The 21,636-nt window shown below is 60.0% G+C and overlaps 1 protein-coding gene across 1 annotated transcript in view; it reads right to left on the reverse strand.

Moving 5' to 3' along the window:
• Positions 1-17,895, reverse strand: part of LOC121282850 (complement C1q tumor necrosis factor-related protein 4-like) — a 37,167-nt gene extending 19,272 nt beyond the window's left edge. Inside the window, exon 1 of the mRNA XM_041196664.1 lies at positions 17,818-17,895. Coding sequence (XP_041052598.1) covers positions 17,818-17,853 — 36 coding nt within the window. The 5' untranslated portion in view covers positions 17,854-17,895. The remainder of the gene's footprint in view (positions 1-17,817) is intronic.
• Between the last annotated feature and the right edge of the window lie 3,741 nt (positions 17,896-21,636).

A 21,636-nucleotide genomic window follows, 5' to 3' on the forward strand; every position in this document is an offset into this window, starting at 1 on the left:
GCCCCTGCTTCAGCCTGTGCTCCTGGCTCCACCCTGCCTTCAGCCTGTGCTCCTAGCACCGGCCCTCTTCAACCTGTACTCATGGCTAGACCACCTCCTTCAACCTGTACTCCTGGCTCCACCCCTCTTTCAGCCTGTGCTCCCGGCTCTGTCCCCTCCTTCAACATGTACGCCTGCCTCCAGCCCTTCTTCTGTCTGTGCTCCAAGCCCTGTTCTTCCTTCAAACTATGGTCCTTACTCCGCCCCTCCTTCACCTTGTAGTTTTGGCTCCACCCGTCCTTCAGACTGTTCTCCTGGCTCCACCAAATCCTTCAAGCAGTACTCCTGGTTCCGATCCTCCTTTAGCCCATGCTCCTGGCTCTGCCCCTCCATCAGCCTGTGATCCTGGCTTAACCACCTCCTTCAACCTGTACTCCAGGCTCCACCCCACCTTTATCCTGTGCTCCTGTCTTCGCCCTTCCTTCAGTCCAAGCTCCTGGCTCCGCCACTCCATCAGCCTGCATTCCTGGCTCCACCCTTCCTTCAGCCTGTGCTCCTGGCTCCATCTCCTCCTTTAGGCTGTGCTCCTGGCTCCGGTCCTCCTTCAGCCTGTATGCCTGGCTCCACCCCTCCTTCAGCCTGTGCTCCTAGCTGCACCCCTCCTTCAGCCTGCGCTCCTTACTCCAGCCCTCCTTCATCCTGTGCACCTGGCTGCAAACCTCCTTTAGCCTGTGCGCCTAACTCGCCCCTCCTTCAACCAGTGCTCTGGCACCGCCCCTCTTTCAGCCCGTGCTCCTGGCTCCGCCCCTCCTCCAGCCCGTGCTCTTGGCCCCACCCCTCCTCTAGCCTGTGCTCCTGGCTCCACCACCTCCTTCAACCTATACTCCTGGCTCCAGCCCTCCTTCAGCCTTCGCTCCTGGCTACACCCCTCCTTCAACCTGTACCCTTGTCTCCACCACCTCCTTCAACCTGTACCCTTGTCTCCACCACCTCCTTCAACCTGAACTCCTGGCTCCACCCCTCCTTCAGCCTGTGAACCTGGCTCCGCCACCTCCTTCAGCCCATGCTCCTAACTTTGCCCCTCCTTCAACCTGTACTCCTGGCTCCGCCCCACCTTTATCCTGTGCTCCTGTCTTCGCCCTTCCTTCAGCCCAAGCTCCTGGCTCCGCCACTCCATCAGCCTGCATTCCTGGCTCCACCCTTCCTTCAGCCTGTGCTCCTGGCTCCATCTCCTCCTTTAGGCTGTGCTCCTGGCTCCACCCCTCCTTCAGCCTGTACGCCTGGCTCCACCCCTCCTTCAGCCTGTGCTCCTAGCTGCACCCCTCCTTCAGCCTGCGCTCCTTACTCCAGCCCTTCTTCATCCTGTGCACCTGGCTGCAAACCTCCTTTAGCCTGTGCGCCTAACTCGCCCCTCCTTCAACCAGTGCTCCTGGCACCACCCCTCTTTTAGCCCGTGCTCCTGGCTCCGCCCCTCCTCCAGCCCGTGCTCTTGGCCCCACCCCTCCTCCAGCCTGTGCTCCTGGCTCCACCACCTCCTTCAACCTATACTCCTGGCTCCAGCCCTCCTTCAGCCTTCGCTCCTGGCTACACCCCTCCTTCAACTTGTACCCTTGTCTCCACCACCTCCTTCAACCTGAACTCCTGGCTCCACCCCTCCTTCAGCCTGTGCACCTGGATCCACCCCTGCCTTCAGACCATGCTCCTAACTGTGCCCCTCCTTCAACCTGTACTCCTGGCTCCGCCCCACCTTTTTCCTGTGCTCCTGTCTCAGCCCTTCCTTCAGCCCATGCTACTGGCTCCGCCCCTCCATCTGCCTGCATTCTTTACTCCACCTTTCCTTCAGTCTGCGCTCCTGGCTCCATCTCCTCCTTTAGCCTGTGCACCAAACTACACCTCTCCTTCAGCCTGCGCTCCTGACTGCGCCCATCCTTAATCCCGTGCTCCTAACTGTGCCCCTCTTTAAGGCTGTGCTCCTGCCACCACCTCTCCTTCAGCCTGTGCACCTGGATGCGCCAATCCTCCAGCCTGTGCTCTTGGCCCTGCCCCTGCTTCAGCCTGTGCTCCTAGCACCGGCCCTCTTCAACCTGTACTCGTGGCTAGACCAACTCCTTCAACCTGTACTCCTGGCTCCACCCCTCCTCCAGCCCGTGCTCCTGGCTCCGCCCCTCCTCCAGCCTGTGCTCTTTGCCCCACCCCTCCTCCAGCCTGTGCTCCTGGCTCCACCACCTCCTTCAACCTATACTCCTGGCTCCAGCCCTCCTTCAGCCTTCGCTCCTGGCTACACCCCTCCTTCAACCTGTACCCTTGTCTCCACCACCTCCTTCAACCTGTACCCTTGCCTCCACCACCTACTTCAACCTGAACTCCTGGCTCCACCCCTCCTTCAGCCTGTGCACCTGGCTCTGCCCCCGCCTTCAGACCATACTCCTAACTGTGCCCCTCCAACCTGTACTCCTGGCTCCGCCCCACCTTCTTCCGTGCTCCTGTCTCCGCCCTTCCTTCAGCCCATGCTACTGGCACCGCCCCTCCATCAGCCTGCATTCTTTGCTCCACCTTTCCTTCAGCCTGTGCTCCTGGCTCCATCTCCTCCTTTAGCCTGTGCACCGAGCTCCACCTCTCCTTCAGCCTGCGCTCCTGACTGCACCCATCCTTAATCCCGTGCTCCTAACTGTGCCCCTCTTTAAGGCTGTGCTCCTGGCTCCACCCCTCCTTCAGCTTGTGCACCTGGCTGCGCAAATCCTCCAGCCTGTGCTCTTGGCCCTGCTCCTGCTTCAGACTGTGCTCCTGGCTCCACCCTGCCTTCAGCCTGTGCTCCTAGCACCGGCCCTCTTCAACCTGTACTCATGGTTAGACCACCTCCTTCAACCTGTACTCCTGGCTCCACCCCTCCTTCAGCCTGTGCTCCTGGCTCCGTCCCCTCCTTCAACATGTATTCCTGCCTCCAGCCCTTCTTCAGTCTGTGCTCCAAGCCCTGTTCTTCCTTCAACCTGTGCTCCTTACTCCGCCCCTCCTTCACCTTGTAGTTTTGGCTCCACCCGTCCTTCAGACTGTTTTCCTGGTTCCACCAAATCCTTCAAGCAGTACTCCTGGTTCCGATCCTCCTTCAGGCTGTGCTCCAAGCTTCACCCCTCCTTCAGTCCGCGCTCCTGACTCAGCCCCTCCTTAATCCTGTACTCCTGGCTCCACACCTTCTTCAGCCCATGCTCCTGGCTCTGTCCCTCCATCAGCCTGTGATCCTGGCTTCACCACCTCCTTCAACCTGTACTCCAGGCTACATCCCTCCTTCAGCCTGTGCTCCTGACTCCATCCCTCCTTCAACCTGTAATCCTGCCTCCAGCCCTCCTTCAGTCTGTGCTCCAGACCGTGTTCCTCCTTCAACCTGTACACCTGGCTCCACCCCTCCTTCAGACTGTGCTTCTGGCTCCATACCCTCCTTCAGCCTGTGCTCCTAGCTCCACCCCTCCTTCAGCCTGTACTCGAGGCTCACCCCTCCTTCAGCCTGCATTCCTGACTCCGCACCCCCCTTAATCCCGGGCTCCTAACTGTGCCCCTCCTTCAACCTGTGTCCTGGCCCCACACCATCCTCAGCACCTGCTCCTGGCTCCATCCCTCCTTCAACCTGTACTCCTGCCTCCAGCCCTCCTTCAACCTGTACTCCTGCCTCCAGCCCTCCTTCAACCTGTATTCCTGCCTCCAGCCCTCCTTCAACCGGTATTCCTGCCTCCAGCCCTCCTTCAGACTGTGCTTCAGGCCCTGTCCCTCCTTCAACCTGTGCTCCTGTCTGCACCCCTCCCTCAGCCTGTGCTCCAGGCTCCGTCCCCTCCTTCAGCCTGTGCCCTGAGCTCCACCCCTCCTTCAACTTGTACTCGAGCCTCCACCCCTCCTTCAGCCTGCGCTCCTGACTTAGCCCCTCCTTAATCCCGTGCTCCTAACTGTGCTCCTCCTTCACCCTGTGCTCCTGGCTCCGTCACCTCATTCAGCCGGTGCACCTGGCTCCACCCTTTCTTCTGCCTTCATTTCTGACTCCGCCCCTCCTTATTCCCGTGCTCCTAACCGTGCCCCTCATTCAGCCTGTGCTCCTGGCCCTATCACTCCTTCAGCCTTCGCTCCTGTCTCCACCACCTCCTTCAACCTGTACCCTTGTCTCCACCACCTCCTTCAACCTAAACTCCTGGCTCCACCCCTCCTTCAGCCTGTGAACCTGGCTCCGCCACCTCCTTCAGCCCATGCTCCTAACTGTGCCCCTCCTTCAACCTGTACTCCAGGCTCCACCCCACCTTTTTCCTGTGCTCCTGTCTTCGCCCTTCCTTCAGCCCATGCTCCTGGCTCTGCCACTCCATCAGCCTGCATTCCTGGCTCCACCCCTCCTTCAGCCTGTACTCCTGGCTCCACCCCTCCTTCAGCCTGTGCTCCTAGCTGCACCCCTCATTCAGCCTGCGCTCCTTACTCCAGCCCTCCTTCATCCTGTGCACCTGGCTGCAAACCTCCTTTAGCCTGTGCGCCTAACTCACCCCTCCTTCAACCAGTGATGCTGGCACCGCCCCTCTTTCAGCCTGTGCTCCTGGCTCCGCCCCTCCTCCAGCCCGTGCTCTTGGCACCCCCCCTCCTCCAGCCTGTGCTCCTGGCTCCGCCCCACCTTCAGCCCATGCTCCTAACTGTGACCCTCCTTCAGGCAGTGCTCTTGGCTCCACACGTTCTTCAGCACGTGCTTCTAGCCCTCCTTCAACCTGTACTCCTGGTTACACCCCTCCTTCAGCCTGTGTTCCTGGCTCCGTCCCCTCTTTCCGCCTGTGCACCTAGCTCCACCCCTCCTTCAGCCTGTACTCGAGGCTCCATTCCTCCTGCATCCTGCATTCCTGACTCCGCCCCTCCTTAATCCCGTGCTCCTTACTGTGCCCCTCCTTCAGCCTGTACTCGAGACTCAACCCTCCTTCAGCCTGCATTCCTGACTCCGCCCCTCCTTAAACCCATGCTCCTATCTGTGCCCCTCCTTCAGTCTGTGCCTCTGGCTCCGTCCCTCTATCAACCTGTGCTCCTGGCTCCACCACATCCTTCAACCTGGGACTACCTGTACTCCTGCTCCAGTCCTCCTTCAGCCCATAATCCTGGTTCTGCCCTCCATCAGCCTGTGCTCCTGGCTCCACCACATCCTTCAACCTGTACTCCTGACTCCGATCCTCCTTCAGGCTGTGCTCCAAGCTCCACCCCTCCTTCAGCCTGCATTCCTGACTCCGCCCCTCCTTAATCCCATGCTCTTAACTGTGCCCCTCCTTCAGCCTGTACTCGAGGCTCAACCCTCCTTCAGCCTGCATTCCTGACTCCGCCCCTCCTTAAACCCATGCTCCTAACTGTGCCCCTCCTTCAGCCTTTGCCTCTGGCTCCGTCCCTCTATCAACCTGTGCTCCTGGCTCCACCACATCCTTCAACCTGTACTCCTGGCTCCGATCCTCCTTCAGACCGTGCTCCTGGCTCCACCACATCCTTCAACCTGTACTCCTGACTCCGATCCTCCTTCAGGCTGTGCTCCAAGGTCCACCCCTCCTTCAACCTGCATTCCTGACTCCGCATCTCCTGGCTCCACCACATCCTTCAACCTGTACTCCTGGCTCCGATCCTCCTTCAGACCGTGCTCCTGGCTCCACCACCTCCTTCAACCTGTACTTCTGGCTCTGATCCTCCTTCTGCCGGTGCTCCTTGCTCCACCACCTCCTTCCACCTGTACTCCTAGCTCCAGTCCTCCTTCAGCCCATGATCCTGGTTCTGCCCTCCTTCAGTCTGTGCTCCTGGCTCCACCACATCCTTCAACCTGTACTCCTGACTCCGATCCTCCTTCAGGCTGTGCTCCAAGCTCCACCCCTCCTTCAGCCTGCGCTCCAGACTCAGCCCCTCCTTAATCCCGTGCTCCTGGCTCCACTACCTCCTTCAGCCTGTACTCCTGGCTTCACCCCTCCTTCAGCATGTGCTCCTGGCTCCGACCCTCCTTCAGCCTGTGTTCCTGGCTCCACCCCTCCTTCAGCATGTGCTCCTGGCTCCAACCCTCCTTCAGCCTTTGCTCCTGGCTCCACCCCTCTTTCAGCCTGTACTCGAGGCTCCACCCCTACTTTAGACTGCGTTCCTGAATCTGCCCCTCCTTAATCACGTGCTCCTCAATGTGCCCCTCCTTTAGCCTGTGCGCCTGGCCCCGCCCTTCCTTTAGCCTGTGCTCCTGTCTCCACCCCTCCTTCAGCCTGTACTCCTGGCTCCAACCCTCCTTCAGCCTGTGCTCCTGGTTCCACTCCTCCTTCAACCTGTACTCCTGGCTCCACCCCTCCTTCAGCCTGTGCTCCTGTCTACGCCCCTCCTTCAGCCTGTGCTTCTGGCTCCACCACCTCCTTCAACCTGTCATCCTGGCTCCACCGCTCCTTCAGCCTGTGCTCCTGGCTCCGGCCTTCCTTCAACCTCTACTCCTGGCTCTGATCCTCCTTCTGCCCGTGCTCCTGACTCCGTCCCTCCTTCTGCCAGTGCTCCTGGCTCCACCACTCGTTCAACCTGTACTCCTGACTCCACCCCTACTTCCGCCTGTGCTCCTGGCTCCACACCCTCTTTCAGCCTGTAATCGAGCCTCCACCCATCCTTTAGCCGGCGCTCCTGACTCAGCCCCTCCTTAATACCGTGCTCCTAACTGTACCCATTCTTCAGCCTGTGCTCCTGGCTCTGCACCCTCTTCAGCCTGTGCTCCTGGCTCCAGCGGTCCTTCAGCCTGCACTCCTAGCTCCACCCCTCCTTCAGCCTGTAGTCGAGGCCCCACCCCTCCTTCAGCCTTTCTTCCTGACTCCGCCCCTCCTTTAGCCTGTGTGCCTAACTGTGCCCCTCCTTCATCCTGTGCTCCTGGCTCCGCCCCTCCTCCAGCCTGCGCTCTTGGCCCCGTCACTCTTTCCGCCTGTGCTCCCGGCTCCGCCCTCTCCTTCAGTCCATGCTCCTAACTGTGCCCATCCTTCAGCCTGTGCTCCTAGCTCCACCACCTCCTTCAGCCTGTACTCCTGGCTCCACCCCTCCTTTAGCCTGTGCACCGAACTCCACCTCTCTTTAAGCCTGTATTCGAGGCTCCACCCCTCCTTCTGCCTGCGCTCCTAACTCCACCCCTCCTTCAGCCTGTACTCGAGGCTCCAACACTCCTTCAGCCTGCATTCCTGACTCCGCCCCTCCTGCCACCTGTGCTCCTGGCTCCGCCCCATCCTTCAGCCCACGCTCCTAACTGTGCCCCATCCTTCAGCCCACGCTCCTAACTGTGCCCCATCCTTCAGCCCGAGCTCCTAACTGTGCCCCTCCTTCAGCCTGTGCTTCTGGCTCCATCACCTCCTTCAACCTGTCATCCTGGCTCCACCGTTCCTTCAGCCTGTGCTCCTGGCTCCGACCTTCCTTCAACCTCTAATCCTGGCTCTGATCCTCCTTCCACCCGTGCTCCTGACTCCGCCCCTCCTTCTGCCAATGCTTCTGGCTCCACCACTCATTCAACCTGTACTCCTGGCTCCACCCCTACTTCTGCCTGTGCTCCTGGCTCCATACCCTATTTCAGCCCGTGCTCCGAACTGTGCCCTTCCTTCAACCTGTACTCCTGGCTCTGCCCCACCTTTTGCCTGTGCTCCTGTCTCCGCCCTTCCTCCAGCCTGTGCTCCTGGCTCCACCACCTCCTTCAACCTGTGCTCCTGGCTCCATCCCTTCTTCAGCCTGTGCTCCTGGCTCTACCATATCCTTCAACCTGTACTCCTGCCTCCACCCCTCCTTCAGCCTGTGCTCCTGGCTCCGCCCCCTCTTTCAGCCCATACTCCTAACTGCCCCTCCTTCAACCTGTACTCCTGGCTCCGCCCCACCTTTTTCCTCTGCTCCTGTCTCCGCCCCTCCTTCAGCCTGTACTCGAGCCTCCACCCCTCCTTCAGCCTGCGCACCTGACTCAGCCCCTCCTTATTCCCGTGCTCTTAACTGTGCCCCTCATTCAGCCTGTGCTCCTGGCCCTGTCCCTCCTTCAACCTGTGCTCCTGGCTCCACCCCACCTTTTGCCTGTGCTCCTGTCTCCGCCCCTCCTCCAGCCTGTGCTCCTGGCTCCACCACCTCCTTCAACCTGTCATCCTGGCTCCACTGCTCCGTCAGCCGGTGCTCCTGGCATCACTTCTTCTTCAGCGTGTGATCCTGGCTCCGCCCTTCTTTCAGCCCGAGCTCCTGGCTCCACCACCACATTCAGCAAGTACTCCTGGCTCCAACTTCCTTCCGCCTGTGTGCCTGGCTCCGCACCTTCTTCAGCACGTGCTCATGTCTCCAGCCCTCCTTTAATCTGTGCTCCTGTCTCCACCCCTCCTTCAGTCTGTGCTCCAGGCCCTGTCCCTCTTTTAAACCGTGGTCCTTGCTCCGCCTTTCCTTCAGCCTGTACTTTTGGCTCCACCCCTCCTTCAGACTGTTCGACTGAATTGGCCACACCTTCACCATGTGCTCCTGTCCTCGTCCCTCCTTCAGCCTGTGCTCCTGGCTCCATCCCCTCCTTTAGCCTGTGCACCGAGCTCCACCCATCATTCAGCCTGTACTCGTTGCTCCAACCATCCTTCAGCCTACGCTCCTGACTCAGCCCCCCCTTAATCCCATGCTCCTAGCTGTGCCCCTCCTTCAGCCTGTGCTCCTGGCTCCGGCCCTCCTTCTGCCGGTGGTCCTGGCTCCACTACCTCATTCAGCCTGCACTCCTGGCTCCACCCCTCCTTCAGCCTGTGCTCCTGGCTCCATACCCTCCTTCAGCCTGTGCTCCTTGCTCCACACCTCCTTCAGCCTGTACTCGAGGCTCCACCCCTCCTTCAGCTGGCATTCCTGGCTCCGCCCCTCCTAAATCCCATGCTCCCAACTGTGGCCCTCCTTCAGCCCGTGCTCCTGGCGCCGCCCCCTCCTTCTGCCGGTGGTCCTGGCTCCACCATGTCATTCAACCTGTACTCCCAGCACCACGCTTCCTTCAGCCTGTGCTCCAGGCTCCATCAGCTCCTTCAACCTGTACTCCTGGCTCCACCCCTTCTTCAGCCTGTGCTTCTGGCTCCATCCCCTCCTTTAGCCTGTGCACCGAGCTCCACCCATCCTTCAGCCTGTACTCGAGGCTCCAACCATCATTCAGCCAGCGCTCGTGACTCAGCCCCTCCTTAATCCCATGCTCCTAACGCTGCCCCTCCTTGAACCTGTCCTCCTGGCTCCGCCCCACATTTCTCCTGTGCTCCTGTCTCCGCCCCTCCTTCTGCCTGTGTTCCTGGCTCCACCACCTCCTTCAACCTGTACTCCTGGCTCCACCCCTCCTTCTGCCTGTACTCCTGGCTCCACCCCTCCATTACTCTGCGCTGCTAACTAAGCCCCTCCTTCAGCCTGTGCTCCTGGCTCCGCACCTTCTTCAGGAAGGTGCTCGTGGCTCCCCCCCTCCTTCAGCCAATGCTCTTGGCTCCGCCCCTCCTTCTGTTGGTGCTCCTGGCTCCACCACCTCATTCAACCTGTAATCCTGGCTCCGATCCTACTTCAGCCCGTGCTCCTGGCTCCGCCCCCTTATTCAGCCCGTGCTCCTGGCTCTGCCTCCGCCTTCAGACCATGCTCCTAACTTTGCCCCTCCTTCAACCTGTACTCCTGGCTCTTCCCCACCTTTTTACTGTGCTCCGGTCTCCGCCCATCCTTCAGCCCAAGCTCCTGGCTCCGCCACTCCATCAGCCTGCATTCCTGGCTCCACCCATCCTTCAGCCTGTGCTCCTGACTCAGCCCCTCCTTAATCCCGTGCTCCTGGCTCCACCACCTTCTTCAGCCTGTGCTCCTAGCTCCACCCCTCCTTCAGCCTGTACTCGAGGCTCCAACCCTCCTTCAGCCTGCATTCCTGACTCCGCCCCTCCTTCCGCCTGTGCTCCTGGCTCCACCCCATCCTTCATCCCGTGCTCTTAACTGTGCCCCTCCTTCAGCCTGTGCTCCTGGCTCCACCGCCTCCTTCAACCTGTATTCCTGGCTCCATCCCCTCATTTAACCTGTGCACCGAGCTCCACCTGTCCTTCAGCCTGTACTCGAGGCTCCACCCCTTCTTCTGCCTGCGCTCCTGACTCAGACCCTCCTTAATCCCGTCGTCCTAATTGTGCCCCTCCTTCAGCCTGTGTCCTGGCCCCGCACCATCCTTAGAACATGCTCCTGACTCCACCCCTCCTTCAACCTGTACTGCTGCCTCCAGCCCTCCTTCAGTCTGTGCTCCAGGCCCTGTCCTTCCATCAACCTGTGCTCCTTACTCCTCCACTCCTTTACCCTGTAGTTTTGGCTCCACCCGTCCTTCAGACTGTTCTCCTGGCTCCACCACCTCCTTCAAACCTGTACTCCTGGCTCCGATCCTCCTTCAGCCTGTGATCCTGGCTCCACCGCCTCCTTCTGCCGGTGCTCCTGGCTCCACCACCTCATTCAACCTACACTCCTGGCTCCACCCCTCCTTCAGCCTATGCTCTTGGCTCCACTCCCTCCTTCAACCCATGCTCCTATCTGTGCCCCTCCTTCAGCCTGTACTCCTGGCTCCACCCGTCCTTCAGCCTGTGCTCCTGTCTCGGCCCCTCCTTCAGCCTGTACTTGAGCCTCCACCCCTCCTTTAGCCTGCACACCTGACTCAGCCCCTCCTTAATCCTGTGCTACTAACTGTGCCCCTCCTTCAGCTTGTGCTCCAGGTTCCTCCCCTCCTCCAGCCTGCGCTCCTGGCTCCGCCCCTCCTTCCGCCTGTGCAGCTGGCTCCGCCCCCTCCTTCAGCCCGTGCTCCAGGTTCTGCACCTTCTTCAGCCTGTGCTCCTGTCTCCGCCCCTCCTTCAGCCTGTCCTCCTAGATCCACCACCTCCTTCAACCTGTACTCCTGGCTCCATCCCCTCGTTTAGCCTGTGCACCAAGCTCCACCTCTCCTTCAGCCTGTATTTGAAGCTCCACCTCTCCTTCAGCCTACGCTCCTGACTCAGCCACTCCTTAATCCCGTGCTCCTAACTGTGCCCCTCCTTCAGCCTGTGCTCCTGGCTCCGGCCCTCCTTCAACCTGTACTCCTGGCTCCACCAGCTCCTTCAACCTGTATTCCTGTCTCCACCTTCCTTCAGCCTGTGCTCCTGGCTCCACCACCTCCTTCAACCTGTATTCCTGCCTCCACCCCTCCTTCAGCCTGTGCTCCTGGTTCCATCCCCTCCTTCAGCCTGTGCTCCTAGCTCCCCCATCCTTCAGCCTGTACTCGAGGCTCCAACCCTCCTTCAGGCTGCATTCCTGACTCTGCCCCTCCTTAATCCCGGGCTCCTAACTGTGCCCCTCCTTCAGCCTGTGTCCTGGCCCCGCACCATCCTCAGCACCTGCTCCTGGCTCCATCCCTCCTTCAACCTGTACTCCTGCCTCCAGCCCTCCTTCAACCTGTACTCCTGCCTCCAGCCCTCCTTCAGTCTGTGCTCTAGGCCCTGTCCCTCCATAAACCTGTGCTCCTTACTCCGCCCCTCCTTCACCTTGTAGTTTTGTCTCCACCCGTCCTTCAGACTGTTCTCCTGGCTTCACCAAATTCTTTAACCTGTGCTCCTGGCTCCGATCCTCCTTCAGCCCGTGATCCTGGCTCCACGCCCTCCTTCAGCCTGTGCTCCTGTCTCGGCCCCTCCTTCAGCCTGTACTCAAGCCTCCACCTCTCCTTTAGCCTGCGCACCTGACTCAGCGCCTCCTTAATCCCATGCTCCTAAGTGTGCCGCTCCTTCAGCCCGTGCTCCTAACTATGCGCCTCCTTCAGGCTGTGTTCCTGGCTCTACCACCTCATTCAACCTGTACTCCTGGCTCCACCCCTCCTTCAGCCTGTGCTTTTGACTCCGCCCCATCCTTCAGCCCGTGCTCTTAACTGTGCCCCTCCTTCAGCCTGTGCTCCTGGCTCCACCACCTCCTTCAACCTGTATTCCTGGCTCCACCCCTCCTTCAGCCTGTGCTCCTGGCTCCATCCCCTCCTTCAGCCTGTGGTCCTAGCTCCACCACCTCCTTCAACCTGTACTCCCGGCTCCGATCCTCCTTCAGCCCGTGATCCTGGCTCCGCACCCTCGTTCTACCTGTACTCCTGGCTCCACCCTTCCTTCAGCCTGCGTTCCTGATTCCGTCCCTCCTTCAGGCTGTGCTCCTGTCTTGGCCCCTCCTTCAGCCTGTACTCGAGCCTCCACCCCTCCTTTAGCCTGCGCACCTGACTCAGCCCCTCCTTAATCCCATGCTCCTCACTGTGCCCCTCCTTCAGCCTGTGCACCTGGCCCTGCTCCTTCTTCAGCCTGTGCTCCTGTCTCCACCCCTCTTTCAACCGGTACTCCTGCATCCAGCCCTCCTTCAGTCTGTGCTCCAGGACCTGTCCCTCCTTCAAAACGTGCTCCTTGCTGTGCCCGTGCTTCAGCCTGTACTTTTGGCTCCACCCCCTCCTTCAACCTGTACTCCTGGCTCCACCACCTCCTTCAACCTGTATTCCTGTCTCCACCCCTCCTTCAGCCTGTGCTCCTGGCTCCGTCCCCTCCTTCAGCCTGTGCTCCTGGCTCCACCCATCTTTCAGCCTGTACTCGAGGCTCCAACCCTCCTTCAGTCTGCATTCCTGACTCTGCCCCTCCTTAATCCCGGGCTCCAAACTGTGCCCCTCCTTCAGCCTGTGTCCTGGCCCTGCACCATCCTCAGTCTGTGCTCCTGTCTCCACCCCTCCTTCAACACCTACTCCTGCGTCCAGCCCTCCTTCAGTCTGTGCTCTAGGCCCTGTCCCTCCATAAACCTGTGCTCCTTACTCCGCCCCTCCTTCACCTTGTAGTTTTGGCTCCACCCGTCCTTCAGACTGTTCTCCTGGCTCCACCAAATTCTTCAACCTGTACTCCTGGCTCTGATCCTCCTTCAGCCCATGATCCTTCAAACTGTGCTCCTGGCTCAGCCCCTCCTTCAGCCGGTTTACCTGGCTCCACCCCACCTTCAGGCTGTGCTCCTGGCTCCACCCCTCCTTCAATCTGAGCTCCTGCCTCTGCCCCTCCTTCAGCCCATGCTCCTGGCTCCGCAACTTCTTCTGCTTGTGCTCCTGGCTCCGAACCCTCCTTCAGACTTTGCTCCTATCTCTGCCCCTCCTTCAACCTGTACTCGAGTCTCCAACCCTCCGTCAGCCTGCGCTCCTGACACCGACCCTTCTTCATCCTGTGCTCCTGGCTCTGCCACCTCCTTCAACTTGTTTTCCAGGCTCCACCACTTCCTTCAACCTGTACTCCTGGCTCCACCCCTCCTTCAGCCTGCCTCCTGATTCCACCCCTCCTTAATCCCATGCTCCTCACTGTGTCCCTCCTTCAACCTGTGCACCTGGCCCTGCTCATTCTTCAGCCTGTGCTCCTGTCTCCACCCCTCTTTCAACCGGTACTCCTGCATCCAGCCCTCTGTGCTCCAGGACCTGTCCCTCCTTCAAAACATGCTCCTTGCTCTGCCCGTGCTTCAGCCTGTACTTTTGGCTCCACCCCTCCTTCAGTTTGTTCTCCTGTCTCCGACCCTCCTTCAGCCTGTGCTCCTAGCTCCATCCCCTCCTTCAACTGGTGTTCCTGGCCCCGCCACTCCTTCAACCTGTACTCCTGCCTCCAGCCCTCCTTTAGTCTGTGTCCCAAACCCTGTCCCTCCTTCACCCTGTGCTCCTTGCTCTGCCCCTCATTCAGCCTTGACTTTTGGCTCCACCCCTCCTTCAACCTGTACTCCTGCTTCCAGCCCTCCTTCAGTCTGTTCACCTGATGCTGCCCCTCCTCCAACCTGTACTTGAGGCTCCACCCCTCCATCAGCCTGTGCTCCAGACACCGCCCCTCCTTCAACCTGTGCACCTGGCTCCGCCCCTCATTCATCCTGTGCACCTGGCTCCACCACCTCCTTCAACTGGTGTTCCTGGCTCCACCCCCTCCTTCAACCTATGCTCCTGGCTCCACCACTTCCTTCAACCTGTCATCCTGGCTCTGCCCCTCCTTCAGCCTGTGCTCCTGGCTCCACCACCTCCTTCAATCTGTACTCCTGGCTCCCCACCTTCTTCTGCTTGTGCTCCTGGCTACGCATCCTTCTTGAGCCTTTGCTCCTAGCTCTGCCCCTCCTTCAACCTGTACTCGAGTCTCCACCCCTCCGTCAGCCTGCGCTCCTGACACTGACCCTGCTTCATCCTGTGCTCCTGACTCTGCCACCTCCTTCAACATGTGTTCCTGGCTATACCACTTCCTTCAACCTCTCATCCTGGCTCCACACCTGCTTTTTCCTGGGCTACTGCCTCTGCCCCACCTTCAGCCTGCGCTCTTGAATCTGCCCCTCCTTCATCCTGAGCACCTGGCTCAACCACTTCTTTCAACCTGTCATACTGGCTCCGCCCCCTCCTTCAACCTGTGTTCCTGGCTCCGCCCCTCCTACAGGCTGCACTTTTGCTTCCACCTCTCCTTCAGTCTGTTCTCCTGACTCTGCCCCTCCTTCAGCCTGTGCTCCTCTCTCCGCCCCTCATTCAGCAGGTACCACTGGCTTCGACCTTCCTCAACCTGCACTCTTGGCTGTGCCCATCCTCAGCCTCTGCCACTGGCTCCGCCCCCCCCTCTTCAACCCATGCTCCTGGCCCGGCCCCTCCTTCAGCCGGCGTCCCTGAGGCCCTACCTTCAGCCAGTGCTCCTGCCTCTGCCCCTCCTTCAACCTGAGCTCCTGGCTCCACCCCCTACTTCAACATGTATCCGAGGCTCCACCCCTCCTTCAGCCTGCCCTCCTGACTGCGCCCCTACTTAATCCTGTGCTCCAAACTATGCTACACCTTCAGCGTGTGCTCCTGGCCCCGCCCCTCTTTCAACCTGTACTCGAGTCTCCGCCCCTCCTTCAGCCTGCACTCCTAGCTCCACCCCTCTTTCAACCTGTACTCGAGTCTCCGCCCCTCCTTCAGCCTGCGCTCCTGAATCAGCCACTCCTTAATCCCATGCTCCAAACATCGCCCATCCTTCAGCCTGTGATCCTGTCCCCGCCCCTCCTTCAACCTGTACTCCTGCCTCCAGCCCTCCTTCAGTCTGCTCTCTTGATTCTGCCCCTTCTTCTGCCCGTGCTCTTGGCCCCACCACCTCAGTCAACATACACTCTTGCCTCAACCCCTCCGTCAGCCTGTGCTCAAGGCTCCGCCTCCTTCTTCAGTCTGTGCTCCTTGTTCTGCCCCTCCTCCAATCTGTACTCGAGGCTCCACCCCTCCTCCTGCTCATGCTCCCGGCTCCACCAACTCACTCAACCTGTACTCCTGGGCTCCACCCCTCCTTCAGCCTATCCTCCTGACTGTGCCCCTCCTTAATTCTGTGCCCCAAACTACGCCCATCCTTCAGCCTGTGATCCTGGCCTCGTCCCTCCTTCATCCTGTACTCCTGCATCCAGCCCTCCTTCAGTCTGTGCTTCTGGCTCTGCCCCCTCCTCCAGCCTTAGCTCCTAGCTCCACCCCTCCTTCAACCTGTACCCAAGGCTCCACCCCTCCTTCGGCCTGCCGTCCTGACTGCGCCCCTCCTTAATCCTGTGCTCCAAACTACACCCTCCTCCATCCTGTGCATCCAGTTCCACCACCTCAATCTGTGCCCCAGGCTCAACCACTTCCTTCAACCTGTCATCCTGACTCTGCCCCATCTTTCAACCTGTGTTCCTGGCTCCGCCCATCCTTCAACTTGTACTCCTGCTTCCAGCCCTCCTTCAGCTCTGCCGTTGGCTCCACCCCCCTCTTCAACCCATGCTCCTGGCTCGGCTCCTCTTTTAGCCTGCGCTCCTAGCTCCACCCCTCTTTCAACCTGTACTCGAGTCTCCGCCCCTCCTTCAGCCTGGGCTCCTGACTCAGCCACTCCTTAATCCCATGCTCCAAACATCGCCCATCCTTCAGCCTGTGATCCTGTCCCCGCCCCTTCTTCAACCTGTACTCCTGCCTCCAGCCCTCCTTCAGTCTGTTCTCTTGATTCTGCCCCTTCTTTTGCCTGTGCTCTTGGCCCCACCACCTCCGTCAACCTACACTGTTGCCTCAACCCCTCCGTCAGCTTGTGCTCAAGGCTCCGCCTCCTTCTTCAGTCTGTGCTCCTTGCTCTGCCCCTCCTCCAACCTGTACTCGAGGCTCCACCCCTTCGTCAGCCTGTGTTCCTGGCGTGCCCCTCCTTCAACCTGTACTCGAGGCTCCACCCCTCCTCCTGCCCATGATCCCGGCTCCACCAACTCATTCAACCTATACTCCTGGGCTCCACCCCTCCTTCAGCCTGTCCTCCTGACTGTGCCCCACCTTAATCCTGTGCTCCAAACTACACCCATCCTTCAGCCTGTGATCCTGGCCCTGCCCCACCTTCAACCTGTACTCCTGCATCTAGCCCTCCTTAAGCCTGTGCTCTTGACTCCGCCCCTCCTTCATCCTGAGCACCTAGCTCCCCCTTCCTTCATCCAATGCACCTGGCTCCGCCCCTTCTTCATCCTGCGCACCCGGCTCAACAACTTCTTTCAACCTGTCATACTGGCTCCGCCCCCTCCTTCAACCTGTGTTCCTGGCTCCGCCCCTCCTGCAGGCTGCATTTTTGCTTCCACCCCTCCTTCAGTCTGTTCTCCTGACTCTGCCCCTCCTTCAGCCTGTGCTCCTCTCTCCGCCCCTCATTCAGCAGGTACCACTGACTTCGACCCTCCTCAACCTGCACTCTTGGCTGTGCCCGTCCGCAGCCTCTGCCACTGGCTCCGCCCCCCCTCTTCAACCCATGCTCCTGGCCCGGCCCCTCCTTCAGCCGGCGTCCCTGAGGCCCCACCTTCAGCCAGTGCTCCTGCCTCTGCCCCTCCTTCAACCTGAGCTCCTGGCTCCACCCCCTACTTCAACATGTATCCGAGGCTCCACCCCTCCTTCAGCCTGCCCTCCTGACTGCGCCCCTACTTAATCCTGTGCTCCAAACTACGCTCCACCTTCAGCCTGTGCTCCTGGCCCCGCCCATTCTTCAGAATGTGTTCCTGCCTCCAGCCCTCCTTCAGCTCTGCCGCTGGCTCCGCCCCCCTCTTCAACCCATGCTCCTGGCTCGGCCCCTCCTTAAGCCTGAGCTCCTAGCTCCACCCCTCCTTCAACCTGTACCTGAGGCTCCACCCCTCCTTCAGCCTGCTGTCCTGACTGCGCCCCTCCTTAATCCTGTGCTCCAGACTACACCCTCCTCCATCCTGTGCACCCGGCTCCACCACCTCCTTCAACCTGTGCTCCTGGCTCTGCCCCTCCTTCAGCCTGTGCACCTGGATCTGCCCCTCCTTCATCCTGTGCACCCGGTTCCACCACCTCATTCAATCTGTGCCCCAGGCTCAACCACTTCCTTTAACCTGTCATACTGACTCCGCCCCATCCTTCAACATGTGTTCCTGGCTCCACCCCTCCTTCAGGCTGTACTTTTGGCTCCACCCCTCCATCAGCCTGTGCTCCTCTCTCCGCCCCTCATTCAGCAGATAACATTGGTTTCGACTCCCCTCAACCTGCACTCTTGGCTGTGCCCAACCTCAGCCTGTGCTCCTGGCTCTGCACCTCCTTCAGTCAGTGCTCCTGGCTCCGGCCCTCCTTCAACCTGTAATGCAGCTTCCACCCCTCCTTCAGTCTGCCCTCCTGACTGCACCCCTCCTTAATCCTGTGTTCCAAGCTCCACCCATTCTTCAGTCTGTGCTCCTGGCCCTGCCTCTCCTTCAAACTGTACGACTGGCTCCAGCCCTGCTTCAGCCTGTGCTCCAGTCTCCGCCCCTCCTTCAACCTGTGCTCCTGGCTCTGCCCCTGCTTCAGCCTGTGCTCCTGGCTCCACCCCTCATTCAGCCTGTGCTCCTCGCTGCACCCTCCTTCAGCCTGTACACAAGGCTCAAACCCACCTTCAGACTGCGCTCCTGACTGCGCCCGTCCTTCATCCTGTGCTCCTGGCTCCGCCACTCCTTCAGCCTGTGCTCCTGGTTCCACCACCTCCTTCAACCTTCGCTCCTGACTCTACCACTCCTTAATCCTGTGCTCTTAACCCTGCCCCTCCTTCAAACTATACTCCTGGCTCTGCACCTTCTTCTGCACATGGTCCTGGCTCCACCCCTTCTTCAACCTGTATTTGAATCTCCAACCCTCCTTTTGCCTGTGTTCCTGGTTCTGCCCCCACATTCAGCCTGAGCTCCTGCCTCCTCCCCTCCTTCATACATTGCTCCTAACTCTGCTACTCCTTCAGCACGTGCTCCTGGCTCCACCCTTCCTTCAGCCTGTGCTCCTGGCTCCACCACCTCCTTCGACCTGTACTCATAGCTCCGACCCCTCCATCAGCCTGTGCTGAAGGCTCCACGAGCTCCTTTACCCTGTACTCCTGGTTCCACCCCTCCTTCAGACTGTGCTCCTGGTTCCAACCCCTCCTTCAGCCTGTGCTCCTAGCTCCACCCCTCCTTCAGCCTGTGCTGCTGGCTCCGACACCTCCTTCAACCTGTATTCGAATCTCCAACCCTCCGTCAGCCTGCGCTCCTGACTCTACAACTCCTTAATCCTGTGCTCCTAATCTTGCCCCTCCTTCCAACTATACTCCTAGCTCTGCACCTTCTTATGCACACACTTCTGGCTCCGGCCCTCCTTCAAACTGTACTCCTGGCTACAAACCTCCTTCAGCCTGTGTTCCTGGTTCCGCCCCCTCATTCAGTCTGAGCTCCTTGCTCCGCCCCTCTTTCAGCCTACAGTCGAGGCTCCACCCATCCTTCAGCCCGTGCTCCTAACTCCGCTGCTCCTTCAGCACGTGCTCCTGGCTCCACCCCTCCTTCAGCCTGTCCTCCTGTGTCTGCCCCTCCTTCAGTCTGTGCTCCTGGCTCTACCACCTCCTTCAACCTGTACTCATGGCTCCACCCGTCCTTCAGCCTGTGCTCCTGGCTCCGACCCCTCCTTCAGCCTGTGCTCCTCGCTCCTCACTCCTTCAGCCTGTACTCATGGCTCCAACGCTCCTTCAGCCTGTGCTCCTGGCTCTACCCCTCTTTCAGCCTGTGCTCCTGGCTCCACCCCTCTTTCAGCCTGTTCTCCTGGCTCCACCCCTCATTCAGCCTGTGCTCTTCGCTCCGCCCTCCTTCAACCTGTACTCGAGGCTCAAACCACCTTCAGCCTGCGCTTCTGACGGCTCCCGTCCTTCATCCTGTGCTCCTGGCTCTGCCACTCCTTCAGCCTGTGCTCCTGGTTCCACCACCTCCTTCAACCTGTACTCCTGGCTCCAGCCCTCCTTCAGCCTGTGCTCCTGGTTCCACCACCTCCTTCAACCTGTACTCCTCACTCCACTCCTCCTTCAACCTGTATTCGTGGCTATAGCCCTCCTTCAACCTGTGCTCCTGCCTCTGCCCCTCCTTCAGCACGTGCTCCTAGCTCCACCACCTCCTTCGGCCTGTGCTCTTGGCTACACCCCTCCTTCAGCCTGTGCTCCTGGCTCCACCCTTCCTTCAGCCTGTGCTCCTGGCTCCACCCCTCCTTCAGCCTGTGCTCCTGGCTCCACCCTTCCTTCATCCTGTGCTCCTGGCTAAGCCCCCTCCTTCAGCCTGTGCTCAAGGCTCCACCAGATGCTTCAAACTGTATTCCTGGCTCCACACCTCCTTCACCCTGTGCTACTAGCTCCACCCCTCCTTCAACCTTTACTCAAGGCTCCACCCCACCGGCAGCCTGCCCTCCTGACTGCGCCCCTCCTTAATCCTGTGCTCCGAACTCCGCTCCACCTTGAGCCTGTACTCCTGGCTCCGCCCATTCTTCAGGATGAGTTCCGGCTCCGCCCCTCCTTCAGCCCGTGCTCCTGGCTCCTCCCCTCAAGCCCATGCTCCTGGATTCTCCCCTCCTTCAGCCTGTGCTCCTGGCTCCGTACCTTCCTTCAGACCGTGCTCCTAGCTCCGCACCCTCCTTCAGCCCATGCTCAGGGCTCCACCACTTCCTTCAACCTGTCATCCTGGCTCCACCCCCTCCTTCAATCTGTGCTCCTGGCTCCGCCCCTCTTCATCCTGTGCTCCTGGCTCCACCCATACTTCATCCTGCGCTCCTGGCTCCACCCCTCCTTCAGCCTTTGCTCCTGGTTCCACCACCTCATTCAGCCTGGGATCTCCTTCAACTTGTGCTGATCGGTACACCCTCCTTCAATGTGTACTCAGCGCTCCACCCTTCCGTCAGACTGTTCTCCTGACTCTGTCCCTCCTTCAGCTTGTGCTCCTGTCTCCGCCCCTCCTTCAGCAGGTACCACTGGCTCCATCCCTCCTCAACCTGCAATCTTGGATCCACCCCTCCTTGAACCTGCACTCCTGGCTCTTCCCATCCTCAGCCTGTGCTCCTGGCTCCACCCCTCATTCAGCCTGTGCTCCTCGCTCTGCCCCCTCCTCCAGCCTGTGCTCCTAGCTCCACCCCTCCTTCAGCCTGTATTCGAGGCTCTACCCCTCCTGCAGTCTGCCCTCCTGAATGCGCCCCTCCTTAATCCTGCGCTCCGAACTCCACTCCACCTTGAGCCTGTACTCCTAGCCCCGCCCCTCCTTCAGCCTGTATTCGAGGCTGTACCCGACCTTCAGCCTGCATTGCTGACTGCACCTGTCCTTCAGCCTATGCTCCTGGCACCACCCCTCCTTGAGCCAATGCTCCTGGCCCTGCCCCTCCTTCATACGGTGCCCCTGGCCACGCCCCTCTTTCAGCAATTGCTCCTGGCACCGGCCCTCCTTCAGCCCATGATGCTGGCTCCGCACCTCCTTCAGCCCGTGCTCCTGGCTCACTCCTCCTTCAACCTGTACTCCTGGCTCCAACCCTCTTTCAGCCTGTGTTCCTGTCGCATCCCCTCCTTCAACCTGTGCTTCTGGCTCTGCCTCTCCTTCAGCCCATTCTCCTGGCCCTGACCCTCCATTAGCCCCTGTTCCTGGCCCCGCCCCTGCATCAGCAATTACTCCTGGCTCCACCCCTACTATAGACCATGATACTGGCTCCACTCCTCCTCAGCCCATGCTTCTGGCTCCGCCCCTCCTTCAGCCTGTGCTCCTGGCTCCACCACCTCCTTCAAGCTGTACTCCAGGCCCCACCACCTCCTTGAACCTGTACTCCTGGCTCCACCAGCTCATTCAGCATGTGCCCCTAGCTCCACCCCTCCTTCAACCTGTACTCGAGGCTCCATCCCTCCTTCAGTCTGCCCTTCTGACTGTGCCCCTCCTTAATCCTGTGCTCCGAACTTCACTCCACCTTCAGCCTGTGCTCCTGGCCCCGCCCATTCAGCCTGTGCTCCTGACTCCGCCCCTCCAGCCCATGATCGTGGCACTGCCCCTCCTTCAGTCTGTACTCGAGGCTGCACCCCTTCTTCAGCCTGCGCTCCTGACTGCGCCTCTCTATTAGCTTGTGCTCATGGCACCACTCCTCCATTAGCCTGTGCTCCTAAATCTGCCCCTCCTTAAGCCCGTGCTCCAGGCCCCTCCCCTCCTTCAGAAATTGCTCCTGGCTCCGCCCCTTCCTTCAGCCTGTGCTCAGGGCTCCACCACCTCCTTCAACCTCTGCTCCTGTCTCCACCCCTCCTTGAGCCTGTGCTCCTGGCTCCGCCCACTCATTCAGCCTGTGCTCCTAGCTCCACCCCTGCTTCAACCTGTATCCGAGGATCCACCCCTCCGTTAGCCTGCCCTACTGATTGCGCCCCTCCTTAATCCTGTACTCCTAATTGTGCCCCTCTTTCAAACTGTGCT

The sequence above is a fragment of the Carcharodon carcharias genome, chromosome 10 (genome assembly GCF_017639515.1).
Source record: "Carcharodon carcharias isolate sCarCar2 chromosome 10, sCarCar2.pri, whole genome shotgun sequence".
Classification (NCBI taxonomy): domain Eukaryota; kingdom Metazoa; phylum Chordata; class Chondrichthyes; order Lamniformes; family Lamnidae; genus Carcharodon; species Carcharodon carcharias.